Raw genomic sequence first — 16,434 nt, forward strand, 5'->3', positions numbered from 1 at the left:
AGAAGATATAATCCCATAAAGTCTTCATCCCAAAAATTCTGTTGTAACATACAAAATGATATCAGTCATCCCAAGTGCAACTCAATGAATCTGCATAACAAGTGCAAAAATCAGGCTTATTTGCTGGATTTAAAAGCCAACCATTATATTGAATTAATCAAACTAATTACATTTAAGTGTGCCTTCAATCAGTTTCCCGTGAGCAGTAATGGCTTTAATGGCTCTGTATTGTTTGAGGCTTCTCTGATTAAAGACAGAGCAGAAGAGGAAAAACTAACCAGCTGTATCGCTTGTTTGCAACTGCCCCGACTACACTATTGAACACCTTGCTGGCCTGACATGTTATACCACCGGGGGAAGTAAAATGTGTAACGAGGCCTATGAAGCAGAATGAGGTGTAAATGTGCCACCTTGCTCTTATGTGGATTTTGGCATTCATTTTCAGGTCGGTCATTATCATCTTTTTTTAAACAGATTAACTGAAAGACGGATTTTCTGTCATACCTGGTAAAAGACAAAAGTCTCTCCTTAAAGCCTAGCATGAAATCCAGTCGGGGGGTCTGATCTGACGTTACGGAGGTATATGACACTAATGATGAATGTTTTTTTTTTCTCTCTTTCCCGGCATGGCCCTGGCCACAGAGGAACTTTGAAGATCCGTGGGGCACTGCCGATCCCTCTGTGCCTGCCCCATGTGTTTCATTATTAAAGCTGAAATCTCCAAACAGCATGAGAAAGAAAAACGCATGGAGTAGTTCTGCAGGCGAACACGGGTCCCACAGGAGACCGATGGAGGGAAGAGCGAGACAGAAGGCTGACATGCTGACATATCAATCCAACAGGCAGTAGTTTAACAAACAGAATCCAAGAGATGCCTTCAGGGTGAGAATGAAGGGACGGAAAGAGAGAAAGACAGAGAGAGGGAATCATACTTTAGATGCATACCATTTATCTGCTACTACACTGCCATCTCAAGGTTAAAAAAAACAGACTGCATCTATGGGCAATGGAGCCTCAAAATATACTACCAGACTTCTAACAAATTTGACATGTTACTTAACCCTCCCTCGAGCAGAATATTTAACATAGAAGGGCTATCGAGTGGGGTTCTAATATACTAGAAATAGCTATAATAGAAAAAACACTTGTAACGCATTATTAGTGATGGCCTTCATGTCATCTGAAGAATGAACAAAAATATATATATGAGAAAAGATTAAGAAAATTAGAAAGTTTATTTGCATCTTGTGTAAAACAAGCAAGGAAATCTTTGTTGGCTGCGTCTGTCTGTTTAAAAACGATTGACAGAGGGCCCCTAAACCCCTGAGAGTGTGTGAAAATATGCAATCAATCTATTCTATTGAATCCATTAACACTACATAGGCTGCATATGTATTTTTACTACTCAAAACAGGAACAGAAAACAATGAAATAAAGTAATTGAGGATAAAGGTCATACAAAAATTGGAAAGACAGAATATAGCACCACAAAGGTTACGCCTTTGAATGATGAGTTACCGTACAGGCACTATTCAACGCATAAGCAATTGCAGTAATATTGTACTATGTGAAATTTGGGCACAAGGGAAAAGGAGTACTTGTTTATTTGCATCCCATTTAATTCCACCATTTAAGACAGTGGATCCTTGTGTATGACTCTTTGGGATAATCTGCTTCCTAAACGACTTACTTTAATTCACAATAAATTGGTGTTTGTCTCATCAACTTGAAACTGCTGCGGCGTTACACCTGCCGTTGCCATGGTAACACCGGTTACAAACCAGCTGGAATATTGATAGTCTGACTCTGCCAGTGAGGACCTGACGAACGGGAGGGAGGAAGAGACGGTGGAAGCCTTAAGGATGTCGATGGAGCAAAGAGAAGGAAAGAGTCAAGACTTCAGAGAGTGTGTCCTTCCTGTCTGCAGGTGAACAGAAGTGCTGACAGACCACCAGTATCGCTGCGCAGTATGTTACAATAGAAGAAAATGAAAGGTGTTGCATAAACAAGAGAGCAATAGTGGCATATGTTCTTGATGTGATCTACAACACGTCACCTAATGTTTAATACTGCACTCAAACTGTAGCATTTAAACCGGAACCTCATAACAACATATGGGAATAAAAGTATATTAAAGTATATTAAGTATAATAAAAGTTTCCCATCTTTTAATATCCATTTTAAAAATGGTGAATTATAATATTTTTCCATACTGGAGCTCTATAAACATTCCTAAAATTGCAGAACTTAACTGGAAAGCTGACATTTGTGGATTTATTGATTCCAATTGTATTTTTGTGGGATCTTAATCAGCTGAGTGGCAATTTCATTGTATTAGGACCATATTTGGAAACTTGAAATCACTAAAATGTAAGTGAGGGTAAGAAAAGCAGAAAGACATTATTATTATGTACTTTTCTATTTTTTTTTCCAATGAACTATGAATCTTGCGGATAATAGTTATATATGCCATCATTATCATGAGAATAAAATTGTCCTTCCTTATCACCTCATAATCCTTTCTGATTGCAGTTCAAGCATGCATTGCCTATAGTTGGGCTTGAATTACTGTTTCAAATGAAGATGGCAGTAAAAAAAAAAAAAATCACCTGCAAAAAGAGCTAAAAAACGTGCACAGATAAAAAAAGAGTATTGCACATTCTCCTCTATGTAAAGATATCACTGAAAACAGCTGGTTAGTCTGCCTGAGAGAGGGAAGAAGAGAAATCCCTTGCATACAAACCACCATGTCGTCTCCTCCCCTTCTCTCCTTCTCCCTACCATCTGCTCCAAGCCGCCCTTTGCAGGTGCCAGAAGAGGTGGCTGCCATACTGCTGCACTTGTATGGTTATGCAAATCACATTGTGCACATTCAAATCATTAAATATTCAGAAACCTCATAGGATATTGGGGGGGGGGGGGTTACATGATTTCGTGCTGGGATGGAAATATTTAGTCCCTGGCAGACACCTGCACGACTTGACCTTTACAGTAGGGAAATGAAGGATAATTTTCCTGGAGTGAAATAGGGGGAATAAGAAAAGAGAGTCTGAGAAAGGGAGCGATAGGAAGCCCCCTGGGCTCTGACATACATTCAACTGGCAGCGACAGATACCATTGTAAAGAAAGTGGTTTGTGGCACATTTATAAAACGAGGCAGCAGGGCCGATGTTATCACACAGCTGTGACTCTGTGCCAATTATACTCAATGTCAGGTAAGTGATTATCCGCCAAGACCTCCCCGGTGCACTTGGCACCAGCCTGAAACTATGTTGATGGATGGATTTTAGATTAAAATTAAAAAAATAAAACCAGGATACGGAGCGGTATGAGAACGGAGGCTAAATTATATTGTGAGGGGTATTGAAATCTTGAGCAACAATTCAGTTTTGAAATGAATATGCTTTGAGAAAGCATTCATTATTTCACTTACAAATCAACAAATCTATTATTAGGTGGCAAAGCTAAGTCTCGACGTGCATCATTTCTGAAGTCCTCATGTTATTTTCAATTGAATCTCTTACCTTGAAGGTCTTGTCCATGGAGGCAGAAAGCAGCAGATGACTGAGGTGAGGCACAGGACACCACTGCACAGTGTTGACTGGACCCTGGTGGCCTCCCAGGCTCATCAGAAGCCTCCTCGGTATCCCTGACGCGCCGGGCTTGTGGGCGAGATAAGGCTTTACCCTCGCGGACACATCCAAAAGAATCTGGCTTTCGCTGGTCGGACTCCCTGGGACTCCTGGGTCTGCCGGGTGCTTTGGGTCCACCGTCCCAAACGAGGTGGCGGGCCTCTGTCTCTTCGGGATGTACGGTCGGACACCAGACCGGACAGTGGGATTTCTTTTGGCCGGGGTCAACCCACCATCAAAGCTGTGTGGCGCGTGAGGGAGAGGCTTTAGGGCTGAGATCTTCCCCTGAGTCTCAGGCCGACTCTGAGCACCTGCAGTATCTCTTAAACGTTTATCTTGTGCTGTGCCTTCACGGCAACGTTTGCTTTCCCAGTCAAAACGGTTGTGTGGATGTGGGAATGGTGAAGAACTGCTTCTTTCTAAGACATTTCCATGATGAGCCAACACTGACCTGTCAGGGTCAGGTGTAGCAGAGGTGTGAGGGCTTGGTATTGTCTCAGAGGAATCAAACATCCTGATTCCTTGGTTTGGTTCATAATATCCCGATTGGATGGATGCTGACGTCACCTGCTGCGTTTGATTAAGAGAATCATCCTCGGATTCGGAATCTTCGTAAGCCACTAAAGATGACATCTTCACATGATGACACGCTCCTTTAACATAATATGGGGAAAATAAAAGAATACGGAAGGTGAGGTAATCATTCATCCATTAGAGGCCTCCGGCTGACATCTTGTGGTGGATTGAGTTTCTGCAAATTGAAAGTATACCGACTGCACTTTTGGCTTTGTTACAGCAGCAGAGGGTTTAATTTACAAATGTTTATTTGGGAATGGATTGTCTTTATTTGGGGGGCAATTTAAAACACCTAACCACTAATCAGACACGTTTCGGGTTATTCACGATTACAATCCAACAGCTAGCGAGCTAACTAACGTTAATAACGTTACTTGTAGTAATCCGAATACATTCGAATACACCCGATTACCTTTATAAAATTAAAGGTCTCCTATAAACGTAACGTTAAGTGCATTCAAAGACAATACACGGTTAATGCCAACGTTAAATCCTCAGGTTTGCACGAGCAAAATTAACGTTAGCTAAAGAATGATCGTTTGCATTTCTGACGGGAACGTCTCATCTGCCTTCAAATGTCGTACCTGATCGCTAGGCAAAAAACACTGACTGCAGAACGTTATCGTGGTTGAAAGAAAGAATCATTTGGCGCCTAAGTCATTAAAAATTATGCAGAGTTCCGCAATAAAAATAATGTTTTGAAATGTCCCCTCAAGCCACAACATGCTTACGCGTAGAAGCTTTTATTTTGAAAGCCACCGGAAGGAACCAAATTGGCTGTCCTGCTCCGTGTTTCTCCCCCCGGTACACAGAGTATTAATTGTATTCACCGTTTAATTCGAGGATTGCTTATCAAACCAAGCTGAAATTATAAATAAAGCCCCTGAACGCATTAAACGTTCCCACGGTGGCACTTTTGCGGTCATCAATTAATCACGGAACCTTTGAAGAAGTGTATTTTCCGGGGAAGAATCAGATCCAAACACCACGTCAGTCAGGCTGATGCAAGTTGTATGAGCTGTCGGCAGTGTGTGTGAAGAATATACGGTATGCCGGCTGGTCACTTATTTATCCTTAATTACATTAGCCGCTCTATTACTAAATATAATCGGAATGTTTTTATCATTTATGATACGTTGCAGCGTAATGTAAATATAGAGGTAACTTAGTACCGGGCGATTAGCTAGCTCAATACGTTCGCATATGGGAGGATGTTAACTATTAACTTGTGGTGGCCAAGCAGTTAAAATAAATGCGATACAGAGCATTTATCTTTCAGTCATGTTGTGTATTTTCTCAGTAACGTTAATCTTTTTAAACTTGTTTATTACTGTTACGTTACCTGGTCGGTGTGAAGCAGATGACAGACTGCCGAGGAGACGGCGAAGGAACCAATAGTCCAATGGAGGTCTACGAGAAACTGACAGCACAAGGAGAAGAAGTCAGGGCCTTGAAAACTGCTAAAGCAGAGAAAGTAGGTGCTTGTTATCTACTGTTTAAAAACATTAATTTAACTCTTTGTCATTAAAACGGTTGGTTGATCTTGCAAGTGTTAAGCGAAGGTGCCCGTTTTATTTGCTTTTTGCATCAGTGTGATATGCTTTTATTCTATTTCTATTTTCACTGGATTAGCCATTATTTTTTCGAATGAGAATTTGATAATAACAAATGTGATATTTCATTATTAACAGTAACATTGTGGTATAAACACTGAAAAAATGACATTTGAAACAACTCAACTTCTTTTTAACAAAACAGGCGTCCGTTTACTCTTCATCATTTAATTTATAATCCACAGATCACATGTCAACATTCTTCACAGAGGCTGTTTACATTTTGGTTGAATGTAGTTCCATTCAAAACTTCTCATAGTGAGGTCCATAGATTTTCTGTAAATATCTTGACCTTTGTTTTTACTATTGAATATCTAATTGTTTAAATATCCTTTTAAGTGTTGTAAGTATTACACATGATTTTCATTCACCTACATTGTATAAATATACAGCAAAATATATGAAACTGTGAGGTGAAAACAAAATCATCTCTATAGGTTTTTCATTTTGGGTGAACTAATCCCTCAAAATATAATGAGAATAGTTTCGACATGGACACTTTATTCCACTTTATCTGACTGTACTGTTTGGATTCCTCAGGCTGAAATTGATGCAGCTGTCCAGTTGCTTCTAAAGTTGAAAGTAGACTACAAACAGTTGACCGGTCAGGATTACAAAGCGGGCTGTCCGCCCTCAGAGACCTCTGTTGCCCTCGAGAACAGGGCTTCAGCAGATGGCGCTAATGACGAAGACACAGTTGACCCATGGAACGTATCCACCAGCAACGCCAAGGGAGTGGATTACGACAAACTAATAGGTAAGATTCAAATGCCAGTTTGCGTATCCTTCACACAAAGCAAATATATATTTAGTATTAATATTATTTTTTATTTAAACTAAATATTTATGTCAGTGATATCATTCTACGGTGATTTGAGAGCAACATGTGATTTCTTCAGTGAGGTTTGGCAGCAGTAAAATTGACAAGGAGCTGGTGGACAGAATAGAAACTGTCTCGGGACAGAAGCCTCATCACTTTCTTCGAAGAGGAATTTTCTTCTCACACAGGTCAGAACTTTAGAAATTAAAAATGTGTCATCAATGTTATATCCTCGTGTTTTCCTCTTTCCTTATTTGTTGTTTATAAAAATTGGGGCGTCACCACGATAACGTCTCCTCTTCTCTCACTTCTTGGCAGAGATATGCATCAGGTCCTTGATGCGTATGAGAAGCACAAGTCCTTCTACCTTTACACTGGGAGAGGTCCTTCCTCAGAGGCCATGCATGTTGGTCACCTCATCCCCTTCATCTTCACCAAGTAAGTTCTGCTTCTATAATGTTTATTATACCAAAGCTATTAAAGGCACATTTTGGTGTTAAATCAGCAAGGCGAGAGTATTGACTTAGGAGAGTATCAAATTATGAATCTCAATAAAAAACTTCCCTTGTTGTTGCAGGTGGTTGCAGGATGTATTTGACATCCCTCTGGTGATCCAGTTGACTGATGATGAGAAGTACCTGTGGAAGGATCTAACATTAGAAGAGTGCCACCGCTTCGCTGTGGAAAATGCTAAGGACATCATTGCCTGTGGCTTTGATGTGAACAAAACCTTCATCTTTTCGGACCTTGAATATATGGGGTAAAATATATTCCAATCAGATTGAACTTACTTATAGGGCCTTCTAAGATACACAGAATCAGTACCATTTGTATTATTTTTTTCCCATAGTAGCAAATGGTATCTATTTAGTCTAAGTTTTATTTAATGTGTTTAATGTATATATTTCATTTGACTTTCTGCAGTGCATCGCCTGAATTCTACAGAAATGTGGTGAAGATCCAGAAGCATGTGACATTTAACCAGGTCAAAGGCATCTTTGGCTTCACAGACAGTGACTGTATTGGTAAGGACACTTACATTTCTGATTAGTATATGGTCAATGATAAAAAAGGACTCATTCTTTGTTTTCATAGTCCTTGCCAGCAGCTGAAAGATGCACTAATGTTGTTGTTTTTATTTTTCAAACTATGCCGGTGTAATCCTGTTTTTGTTACATTATTTCCTGATCAAGTGATATTGTGTACCTTGTTGATTCTTCATGTTTATTATTTTCTATTCATCCAGGAAAGATCAGCTTCCCAGCTATCCAGGCAGCTCCATCATTCAGTAACTCATTCCCACAGATCTTTAAAGGCAGAAAGGACATACAATGTCTCATCCCCTGTGCCATAGATCAGGTCAGGACAGTAGTACAGCAATAAAGGACAATACTAGAGTCATATTTCCCTATGAAATGTGCCTGTATCTAACCTCTCGCTCATCCAGGACCCCTACTTCAGGATGACCCGTGATGTAGCTCCGAGGATCGGCCACCCCAAACCAGCCTTGCTGCACTCAACCTTCTTCCCAGCCCTGCAGGGAGCGCAGACCAAGATGAGCGCCAGTGACGCCAACTCGTCTATCTTCCTCACGGACACACCCAAGCAGATCAAAAACAAGGTGCGGCTTTTACTAGTTACTGCTACTCAAAATAGATATTGCCATTAACTGCTCAGTGACTGGTGTTATCTTAACTTGCAGGTCAACAAACATGCATTTTCTGGAGGAAAAGACACTGTGGAAGAGCACAGGAAGTACGGTGGAAACCCGGATGTAGACGTCGCCTTTATGTATTTGACCTTCTTCCTGGAGGACGATGAACAGCTGGAAAAGATCAGACAGGTGGGGATTTAGAGGATAGGGGAAATCAATGATACCTCTCAAACTTTATTAATTTTGCTAACCACAGTCTCTTTTTCTTTTTTTTTTCTTCTATTTTGCTTCCTGCATCCTACCTTGAACTCCTCCTCTGCACTCCTCCCATCCACTTCTCTTTCGGATTACATAATGTTATCCGTCCAGGATTACATTAGTGGAGCTCTTCTAACGGGGGAATTGAAGAAGCTTTTGATTGAGACTCTGCAGCCAATAATTTCACAGCATCAGGAGCAACGCAAAAAAGTCACAGATGAGCGAGTCAAGCAATTCATGACACCCAGGCCTTTAAATTTTAACTTCTAGTCCGCTTGAGCAATGGAGATGTCAAAGTTCATTCTGTCACTGATCTCTGTGCAAGAGCAAATAATGATCCATCTTTTTCAATGGAACTTGTAACAGGAAGACACAGATTTTCTCTTACAGTTTGCAATCAGGACTGTGGGAAAATGTAAAGTACTTGAGTAAAAGAGAATGTCTCTGTGTCAAAATAAGAATCACATTACCCTTGCCTTCATGCTAATTGCAGTGCTACTTGTTAGCTCTTCTTTTCCCCATAAGCCTGCATCTCTTCTCAAGAAGTGTGTCTGCAGCGCTGCTGTTATGTCACATGAGCCCTACGCCCTAGAAAACCTTTCAGGAAAATTGAAGCTACAAATATTCATTGTTGTAAAATGTGCTTACAAGGAAATGTTGACCTCTGAACAGTAACTGTCACTTTGTGATACAAAAAGGGCATGTTGTCAGAGATAAAGTGGTTATGCACGAACTAAAAGAATAAACTGTACTCGAACAACCGAAATCACATATCTTTTGAAAACTTTTGAATACTTTGAAAGTATTTTTTATTTCTCCCGTGATAGCTTATAATGTCACAGGGAATACATAGTTAAGGATGATGCTATTCCATTAAGTTCATCAGTTTCAGGGTTAAGCCAAGGCTTAATGGGACACTTAAAAACTAAATAGCTATCATTAATGTTATTATTCACACCTGTGCTTTTCCTGCTAAGACAAGTCAAAACGTCTGCTGTAAACATCTGTTGTCATAAAAGTGATTTCAACAATGAATGCACATTATATTGTGTACTCCATGGTATAATATTCCTTTAAAGGCCAGGTCTTTTGTTCAAATATAATGTAGATTACATTGTGATTTGAGAAAAAACAATGCCAAGTCAAGTGTTTGAGAGTCCAACACAAACTGTCAGTATATATCAGTATATATCAGTAAAGTGGAGGGGAGTGCGAGATGCCGCAAATAAAAAATAAACATGGAAAAACCACAAATGTGCAAATACCATTTGGGTAAATGTGGGTGCTTCTAAAAAACATCAGTACAGCATTACTGTATGCTGAAAAAAACCTGTGCAACTCCTAGAGTCAGGCTTGAGAGGAAGATTTCATACTTGGTGGGCCAGGCATTTAAAATCCTACTTCAGTACAAGCACAAGGTATCCGCATCTAAATATACACGTATATAGTGCCAAAATGAACTCAGGCACCCATTGACCCATTTCAGAGTATTATTTTAAATGGATTCAGTGTTAGCACTAAAAGTGGGGCTAATTTCTTCATCATAAACTTTTATCCTTATAGGTTAAATTAATATTATGAATATAAAAAATGGTACCCTTTGTTGTGTCAAACATGTAGAGGGAAAACTGGAGCACAATTCCTACACAGATAAACAGAACTTTCTATAAAGAAGTTTAGATGTAATTCACCAAACTACACAGCTGTTGGCGGTTTAGTTTGAGTATACATTACACAGCCACCCAATCACTCGGTAGAAGAGTCCTAGTTGGACACGTTTGCGCGCTGATGACGACACCGCCGACAAACCTCTGCGCCTCCGCCGGCCGCAGCCAATGAGCGCGAGGGGCGGACACCCCCCGGCTAGGGGGAGTTGTCTTCTTCCTTCTAATCCCATTGGTTTTCCTTTAAATAACTACAAACACGTTTCTTTTTTTTATCTTTGAACTAGCGCCTCCTCCTCCTCCTCCTCCGCACAGATATAGAAAAGTCTGGCAGCGAGACGCACTTTTGGGTAGTGAGCGCGTGCCGAGGTTTGAACCAGGCTCCAGGCTGCTGCACTCATCGTTTGACCCGGAGCGAAAATTTTCCGCTCAGCTCAAGCTCAGCCCTGAGATCCGTAACCAAAGTACCCACAAAAATAACTTGTGAAGCACGTCTGTCAGCCACAAAGTTAGCCCGACGCATTTCAGCCGTTAGATTCATCTTGAGGGAATGGCATTGGACTTTGCAGCGGGCTGTATAGGAGGTGAGTAATTAGCCGTTGATGTCAGCTCGCGAGGCTAACTAGCTGAAGCTAGCGTTAGCATTAGCATCAGCCGGGGGCGCTTTTCTTTTTTTTTTTTTTGCTCTATCGGCCCGGAGACGCGTGGGCTGCTTGGACTGCGTGGCAGTCTGTCCCCGACAAACTGTACTAACAAGCAAAATTTACAATGCCAGTTACAGGACTCAAAAAGCCTAGATTTGTGCCCCCCCCCGAACTTCTTTTGGGAAACCCCGGTGTCGTTTAATTTAGGAAGTGCCATTGCTAACCGATAACTCCCCTGTCGAGAGTGCTATTGGTATGTTGCCATTCTTGAAAAGCTTCTTTTTTTTGTCCCCACCTGTCTCAAGGTAATCTGGTCACACCTTAGTAATAACCGGTAGACTAATTATTTGACTAGAGAGCATCATTTGGTTTAAAACTCCTCGTCTCACTGTTTATAATTGGCCTCACTAAATATAACTCACGACCTGTGCATTAAAGTGTCCCATTTGGAGATTAGATACCTCTGGGAATCGACTCCTTTGCTGATATGTCCTGGTATGACGTTGTCAGAAGTTACTGTGTAATGAATCTGGTGCTCAGTCAAGGACGGGGCACGTCGAGCTTTCGTCATGAGTAGCATGCAATGATCTGCCTCCTCTGCCCAGTGTCCGGTACCTCAGCCACAATATTAATATTAAAATTTTGTAATAATTTCTTGTATAGTTAGTTTTTTCTTCCCCTGTTTTTCTTTAGGTGCAGCTGGTGTTTTGGTTGGACATCCCTTTGACACCGTGAAGGTGGGTTTCTGTTCATCTTCACTATTTGCACATGTTGGGCAATGCAATGGCATGATGCAGGACTTTTCTGCTATAGCATTTCTAAAGCAGACCACTTTGCATTCGGACCCAGATAATCTGAAGCTACAATAGACTTGATTTGAGCAAGATCTTGATAGCTGCTATTTTTATTATCATTGCCAGTTTTGTTCTGTTCTATGCAGATTGTGTTCCATTTGTCCACAACCAAGTTCTATGTATTCTTTAAAATTGTTTTTTTTTCTTCCCTCAAAGACATTCACATAATGTTTTCAAAACACAGGGCAATGGATGGTTAAATATTTTACACAAGTGTTTGAAATTGTAACCTCTACTTTGGAGGCATACACATATGGTTACAATGGGGCTCTTTATACCTTGCTTTCAATGTCATTTCTCCCCGAGCTTGTGTCTTGGGGAGGCTGTCTTAACAGCAACAGTGTCACTTTGTTGTAGATGAGAGAGAGAAATAAACAACCTCTTGATGGAAGTATGGCCTAGTAAGTATGGTCACAGCTTTTTTTTTCTTTCTCACCCAATGTCTTGTCTTGATACATAGAAATTTAAGCAAAGATATATATTTTTTTTTCATCCAACTTCATTCTCAATGAACTTTTTTTTTTCTCCCCCTTATGTTCCACCCTTTAACATGTTTTACCCTCTGCTCGTCTGTTCCCCTTTATATCTGTTACAACATGTGACTTGTAGTTGGCCTTATTACGCTATCATATGACTCCAGCATGGCGGTTGTCCTCCACAGGTGAGGCTTCAAGTTCAAAATGTGGACAAACCCCTGTACCGTGGGACTTATCACTGCTTCCAGTCGATCGCACGCCAAGAGTCGGTAAGTACGTTTGTATTAGTCCATACATTTGCTTTTTTTAGGCTGCATTCAATTACGTTGTGGCTGTTTTAAAATAATGAGTGTCTTTAACTATGTGTCGTCTACTACGCTGAGGTTAAGGAAGGTCCATGCTTTAAAGTCTCATCTCTATACATGCATGAGCCCATGATCAGCCAGCATGTTCCTAACATGGGATGTAAGGGCCGAGAGGGGGTGGGGCCTGCTAGCCCGGGTCAGTGAGAAGCTTTCTACTGCATGAGCTAAATAAAGCATTGGCCATCATGCCATTTGAGCTCAGCAGAGGTGGTGTCAAAAGTATTCACATTCATTACTCATGTAGAAGTATAGATAGTAGGGTTTAAAAAGACTTTTGTTTAAGTATCAACTCAAGCTTTTTACTTGAGTAAAATAATAAAAGTACTAATTTCGACTTTAAGTAAAAGTAATAAAGGACAAACTCTTAATGTGTAACCTCGCTAACCAAACATGTCAGTCTGTTACAATATTACTGTACCTTCAGATCATGTGATCTACCGTTCGGATGATGGAAACATGGTGACATTCCGAGAGGAAACGCTAAAACAAGGACACATGTATCGACCCGAATGCTATATGACCTAAACAAGTCCAGTAACGGCTAAATGAGACGAGTCTCAGGACGTACACACCCGTTGTTCCCATTGATTAGGTAGACTGCAGTGTCTCCCTAGGTTTACTACTTCATGGATTGAGTCAGACTTTTTCCGGGGTGGTGAGGTGCCCCCCTGTTTATAAGGATGGGAAACACTTAACTGGCAGCGGTCAGTTATCAAAACATTGGCCAAGTAACCAGTTTCAGGCGTCATGAGCAAATACAGAATCCCTTTGAGTTCATTTCTAAAGCCTCGCATTAAGACATAACAACATCACTCGCTACCTGCAAGTTGCTCTGTTGTGCCAGATTCTCAATAAAGTTAAAAAAAAAACATTTACGGCAAACCCATGGTCATGAAGATACTCATTTTAACGTTACATGGAATTTGCATGAGGAGATGGATTTATCTGGATAGGTTTTTGTGTGTTTTTGAACAATAACAAGGGTAGGGTATTTTTTAAATGTAAGGAGTAGAAAGTACAGATATTTGTGTGAAAATGTAAGGCGTAGAAGTAAAAAGTTGTCTAAAATAAATACTCCAGTAAAGTATAGATACCCCAAATTTCTACTTAAGGTAACAAAGTATTTGTACTGTACAATAGGCACATTTAAAGGGGTCCTCAGCAATTTGTTCCATTAAATATATCGTAAATGTGGACATCATTTACATATAAATAAATCTGGTCTGTTTATATTGTCCATTAACTGTGGACGTTCTTTATGTTGCCATATTGTATCACACAGATGTATGTGTGTACCTGGCAGCTGAAAGTGGCTTTCTAGAGAAAAACACATGGAGTTTATTTTAGAATGTATGACGTTTTCAATATTAACACCAGCTCATCACTGACACCAGCTGTCACTTCTCCTATCTGAAAATGGATTGATTTGCTACAATAACAATTCATAAATGATCATTAGATCATTGCTGAGTTCTAATGTGTCTTTGTGTCCGTAGATGCTCGGCCTGTACAAAGGGATCGGCTCGCCGATGATGGGCCTGACCTTCATCAATGCCATAGTTTTTGGCGTCCAGGGCAACGCCATGCGCAAGCTTGGCCGCGACACACCGCTCAACCAGTTCCTGGCCGGCGCCTCGGCAGGAACCATCCAATGTGTCATTTGCTGCCCAATGGAGCTGGCAAAGACGCGCATGCAGCTGCAAGGGACCGGAGAGAAGAAGTCAAAGAGGAAGCTGTACAAAAACTCTCTGGATTGCCTTGTGAGAATCTACAACAAGGAGGGAATCCGAGGCATCAACCGAGGCATGGTGACCACCCTGCTGCGTGAGACGCCTGGCTTTGGTGTGTACTTTCTCGCTTATGACATGTGGACCCGTTACCTTGGCTGTGAGCCGGAGGATCCTTACATGATCCCGAAGCTGCTGTTTGCTGGGGGGATGTCTGGCATCGCGTCCTGGATCTCCACCTATCCTGTGGATGTGATCAAGTCGCGCCTTCAGGCGGACGGGGTGGGCGGCGTCCACCAGTACAGTGGCATCATGGACTGTGTCAGGCAAAGCTTAAAGAAGGAGGGGTGGAGGGTGTTCACACGCGGACTCACGTCCACCTTGCTACGCGCATTCCCAGTCAATGCTACCACGTTTGCCACTGTGACTCTGTTTTTAATGTACATGCGTGAGGGAGAAGAGTGTAGCATTCAGGGCCCTGATGCGCAGTCAGTCCAGCTGCAGCCTCTGCAGCCACAGACGCAGCCAACCAGCATGTGAGCCATTATGGCTGCAGAGAGCAGTACTACAGCACAGAAGTTGCAGCTTAATACAGGTCTCATCTGTTGTCATTTATGAGAAAGGGGAACCGATCCAATGTAAGCCAGCTGGGCTTCATCCAAGTGACCCAGTGGTTTATTTAAATTTTAAGATAAAGGCTACACTTGTAAATATATAGTATAGTTTATAATCCTTTGCTTTTAGTAGGAGTTTTAGGTCATTTAAGAAACTGTTACAGTGGTCACTGATCTACAGTGACACTCTAATGCTGTGTTCAGGTTAGAATGGAGCACTTTAACTGTTCTCCACTATGCGACATGCCTAAACTTGTATTCACTGACAGTTATTGATTACCAAAAATAGTTCCAAAGTTGAGCATGTTCGTGAACACGAATTCACTCTTTGGCAAACAATGAAAATGGGTCTGACTGCTTTTAAAAGTTTCAATTGGTGGAAATATTGCAGGATCCATTTTGGCCCTTTAGGAGTATGACATGCATGTGTGATGAATCGTTTAAAATATGTCAATCATTGTCCAAAGCCATAATGCAATTTTTAACCTCTTTGTTGTGGGCATCCTACAGTGTCCAAAGAAAGCACCTTATGGTTCGATGGTTGGAAACCATTTGATTTTTTTTTTGTATTTCCACGTGGTGCAAGACTGTCGCACAATGATGACTGGTTAAAAGTTGACTTTTTAAAAATTCTAAATGTTTTTGATTTTTTTTTTATCCTTGTGCCTTCTTTTAATTGCACAGGTCAGGCTCCGCATCCTCCTCAAGAGGGCGGTGTGGCATCGTCAGTTCTGCACACATTAGTCTGCGCCATGTAGAGGCCGAGGAAGTAATAGGTCACACACTATCATGTGCAGATTGTAGCTACCGTTTTACAGCTGTATTGTCTGCACCTGTGGCATTTCAGATATCTGATGGCCAGGCCACACATGGTTAACAAGAATAAGTCCCTTGTTGAGAGCCCACAACTCTGGCAAAGACTGATATTTGTAGCGTTTGAAGTTGAAATATCCATCAAGTCCAACAAATTTTGCAAACCATTCTCCTTGTCAAATGTCCTGAGTCCATAATCTTTGGGGGGGGAAAAAAGCAAACACTTGGGACACTGTGCTTCCTGCTTAATCATAGTCTTTATAGGACAGGGAGACAGTGTGGTGTTGAGGGATTTGTAGTTTACGGCTGCCTGAGTTCACTGATGCCTTTTACATTTCCATGGTTTAAAAAGAATAATGAAACTGGAAATGCACCAAAAAGGCCTCCGAGTATCCACATGTTAATGTCTACTGCTGCTGTTTTTCTTCAAGTGGCAGATTTACAGATCTGAAACCGCTTTGAGGTTGTCAATAACATGTTGTACATACTGTGAATTTGGATTTTCTTTTTTAGTGTAGATATGACTTAATAGGTTTTTGATTACAGTCTTGTTCTGTCTGTACTGCAGGATTAGGCATGATCTGAGTGTCTAATGTTGCCTTCATGTTGAACAATATCATGCACCTGATGCTGCATGCACACTATGTAGTACTTTGAAACTGGTGAAATAAAAATGATTTATGTTTAAGACTAAGTATTACTACACTGGATGGATGTAGTTTAT

At 41.0% G+C, this 16,434-nt stretch overlaps 3 protein-coding genes across 7 annotated transcripts in view; 2 read left to right on the forward strand and 1 right to left on the reverse strand.

Moving 5' to 3' along the window:
• wdr25 (WD repeat domain 25) overlaps window positions 1–6,270 on the reverse strand; it is a 17,171-nt gene extending 10,901 nt beyond the window's left edge. The window contains exons 1-2 of one of the 3 annotated variants that reach the window (XM_062557198.1): window positions 5,551–6,270; window positions 3,525–4,285 (exon numbers count right to left, since the gene is read on the reverse strand). In XM_062557198.1, the coding sequence (XP_062413182.1) occupies window positions 3,525–4,265 (741 nt within the window). In that variant the 5' untranslated portion in view covers window positions 4,266–4,285; window positions 5,551–6,270. Of the gene's footprint in view, window positions 1–3,524; window positions 4,959–5,550 lie in introns of those variants that run through there. The other 2 variants (XM_037486631.2, XM_037486627.2) reach the window with 2 other exon arrangements.
• LOC119227645 (tryptophan--tRNA ligase, cytoplasmic) lies at window positions 5,059–9,062 on the forward strand. 2 transcript variants are annotated; one of them, XM_037486634.2, is made up of 11 exons: window positions 5,059–5,255; window positions 5,566–5,682; window positions 6,362–6,578; window positions 6,721–6,829; window positions 6,960–7,079; window positions 7,219–7,401; window positions 7,566–7,666; window positions 7,888–8,000; window positions 8,089–8,262; window positions 8,344–8,484; window positions 8,665–9,062. In XM_037486634.2, exons 2-11 carry the CDS (start codon window positions 5,569–5,571, stop codon window positions 8,821–8,823), a joined length of 1,431 nt encoding a protein of 476 aa, XP_037342531.2. In that variant the 5' UTR covers window positions 5,059–5,255; window positions 5,566–5,568; the 3' UTR covers window positions 8,824–9,062. The 2 variants fall into 2 exon arrangements, with proteins under 2 accessions (XP_037342531.2, XP_037342530.2); XM_037486633.2 differs by having other exon boundaries at window positions 5,060–5,255; window positions 5,569–5,682.
• Window positions 9,063–10,424: 1,362 nt separating this feature from the next.
• On the forward strand, window positions 10,425–16,398 carry LOC119227647 (mitochondrial basic amino acids transporter). 2 transcript variants are annotated; one of them, XM_037486636.2, is made up of 4 exons: window positions 10,425–10,801; window positions 11,555–11,598; window positions 12,377–12,460; window positions 14,053–16,398. In XM_037486636.2, the coding sequence occupies exons 1-4, from the start codon at window positions 10,768–10,770 to the stop codon at window positions 14,821–14,823; spliced, it is 933 nt and encodes a 310-aa protein (XP_037342533.1). In that variant the 5' UTR covers window positions 10,425–10,767; the 3' UTR covers window positions 14,824–16,398. The 2 variants fall into 2 exon arrangements, with proteins under 2 accessions (XP_037342533.1, XP_037342534.1); XM_037486637.2 differs by lacking the exons at window positions 10,425–10,801; window positions 11,555–11,598 and adding an exon at window positions 12,068–12,116.
• Window positions 16,399–16,434: the final 36 nt, after the last annotated feature.

The sequence above is a fragment of the Pungitius pungitius genome, chromosome 14 (genome assembly GCF_949316345.1).
Source record: "Pungitius pungitius chromosome 14, fPunPun2.1, whole genome shotgun sequence".
NCBI lineage: Eukaryota > Metazoa > Chordata > Actinopteri > Perciformes > Gasterosteidae > Pungitius > Pungitius pungitius.

Excerpts from the sequence above, each read along its gene's own strand:
- LOC119227645 (XM_037486634.2), top strand. The coding sequence starts at position 5,569 with ATGACAGACTGCCGAGGAGACGGCGAAGGAACCAATAGTCCAATGGAG. Across the intron at positions 6,830-6,959 it reads GGAATTTTCTTCTCACACAG|AGATATGCATCAGGTCCTTG; the intron begins GTCAGAACTTTA and ends ACTTCTTGGCAG. Across the intron at positions 7,080-7,218 it reads ATCCCCTTCATCTTCACCAA|GTGGTTGCAGGATGTATTTG; the intron begins GTAAGTTCTGCT and ends TTGTTGTTGCAG.
- LOC119227647 (XM_037486636.2), top strand. The coding sequence starts at position 10,768 with ATGGCATTGGACTTTGCAGCGGGCTGTATAGGAG. Across the intron at positions 10,802-11,554 it reads TGCAGCGGGCTGTATAGGAG|GTGCAGCTGGTGTTTTGGTT; the intron begins GTGAGTAATTAG and ends GTTTTTCTTTAG. Across the intron at positions 12,461-14,052 it reads CGATCGCACGCCAAGAGTCG|ATGCTCGGCCTGTACAAAGG; the intron begins GTAAGTACGTTT and ends TTGTGTCCGTAG.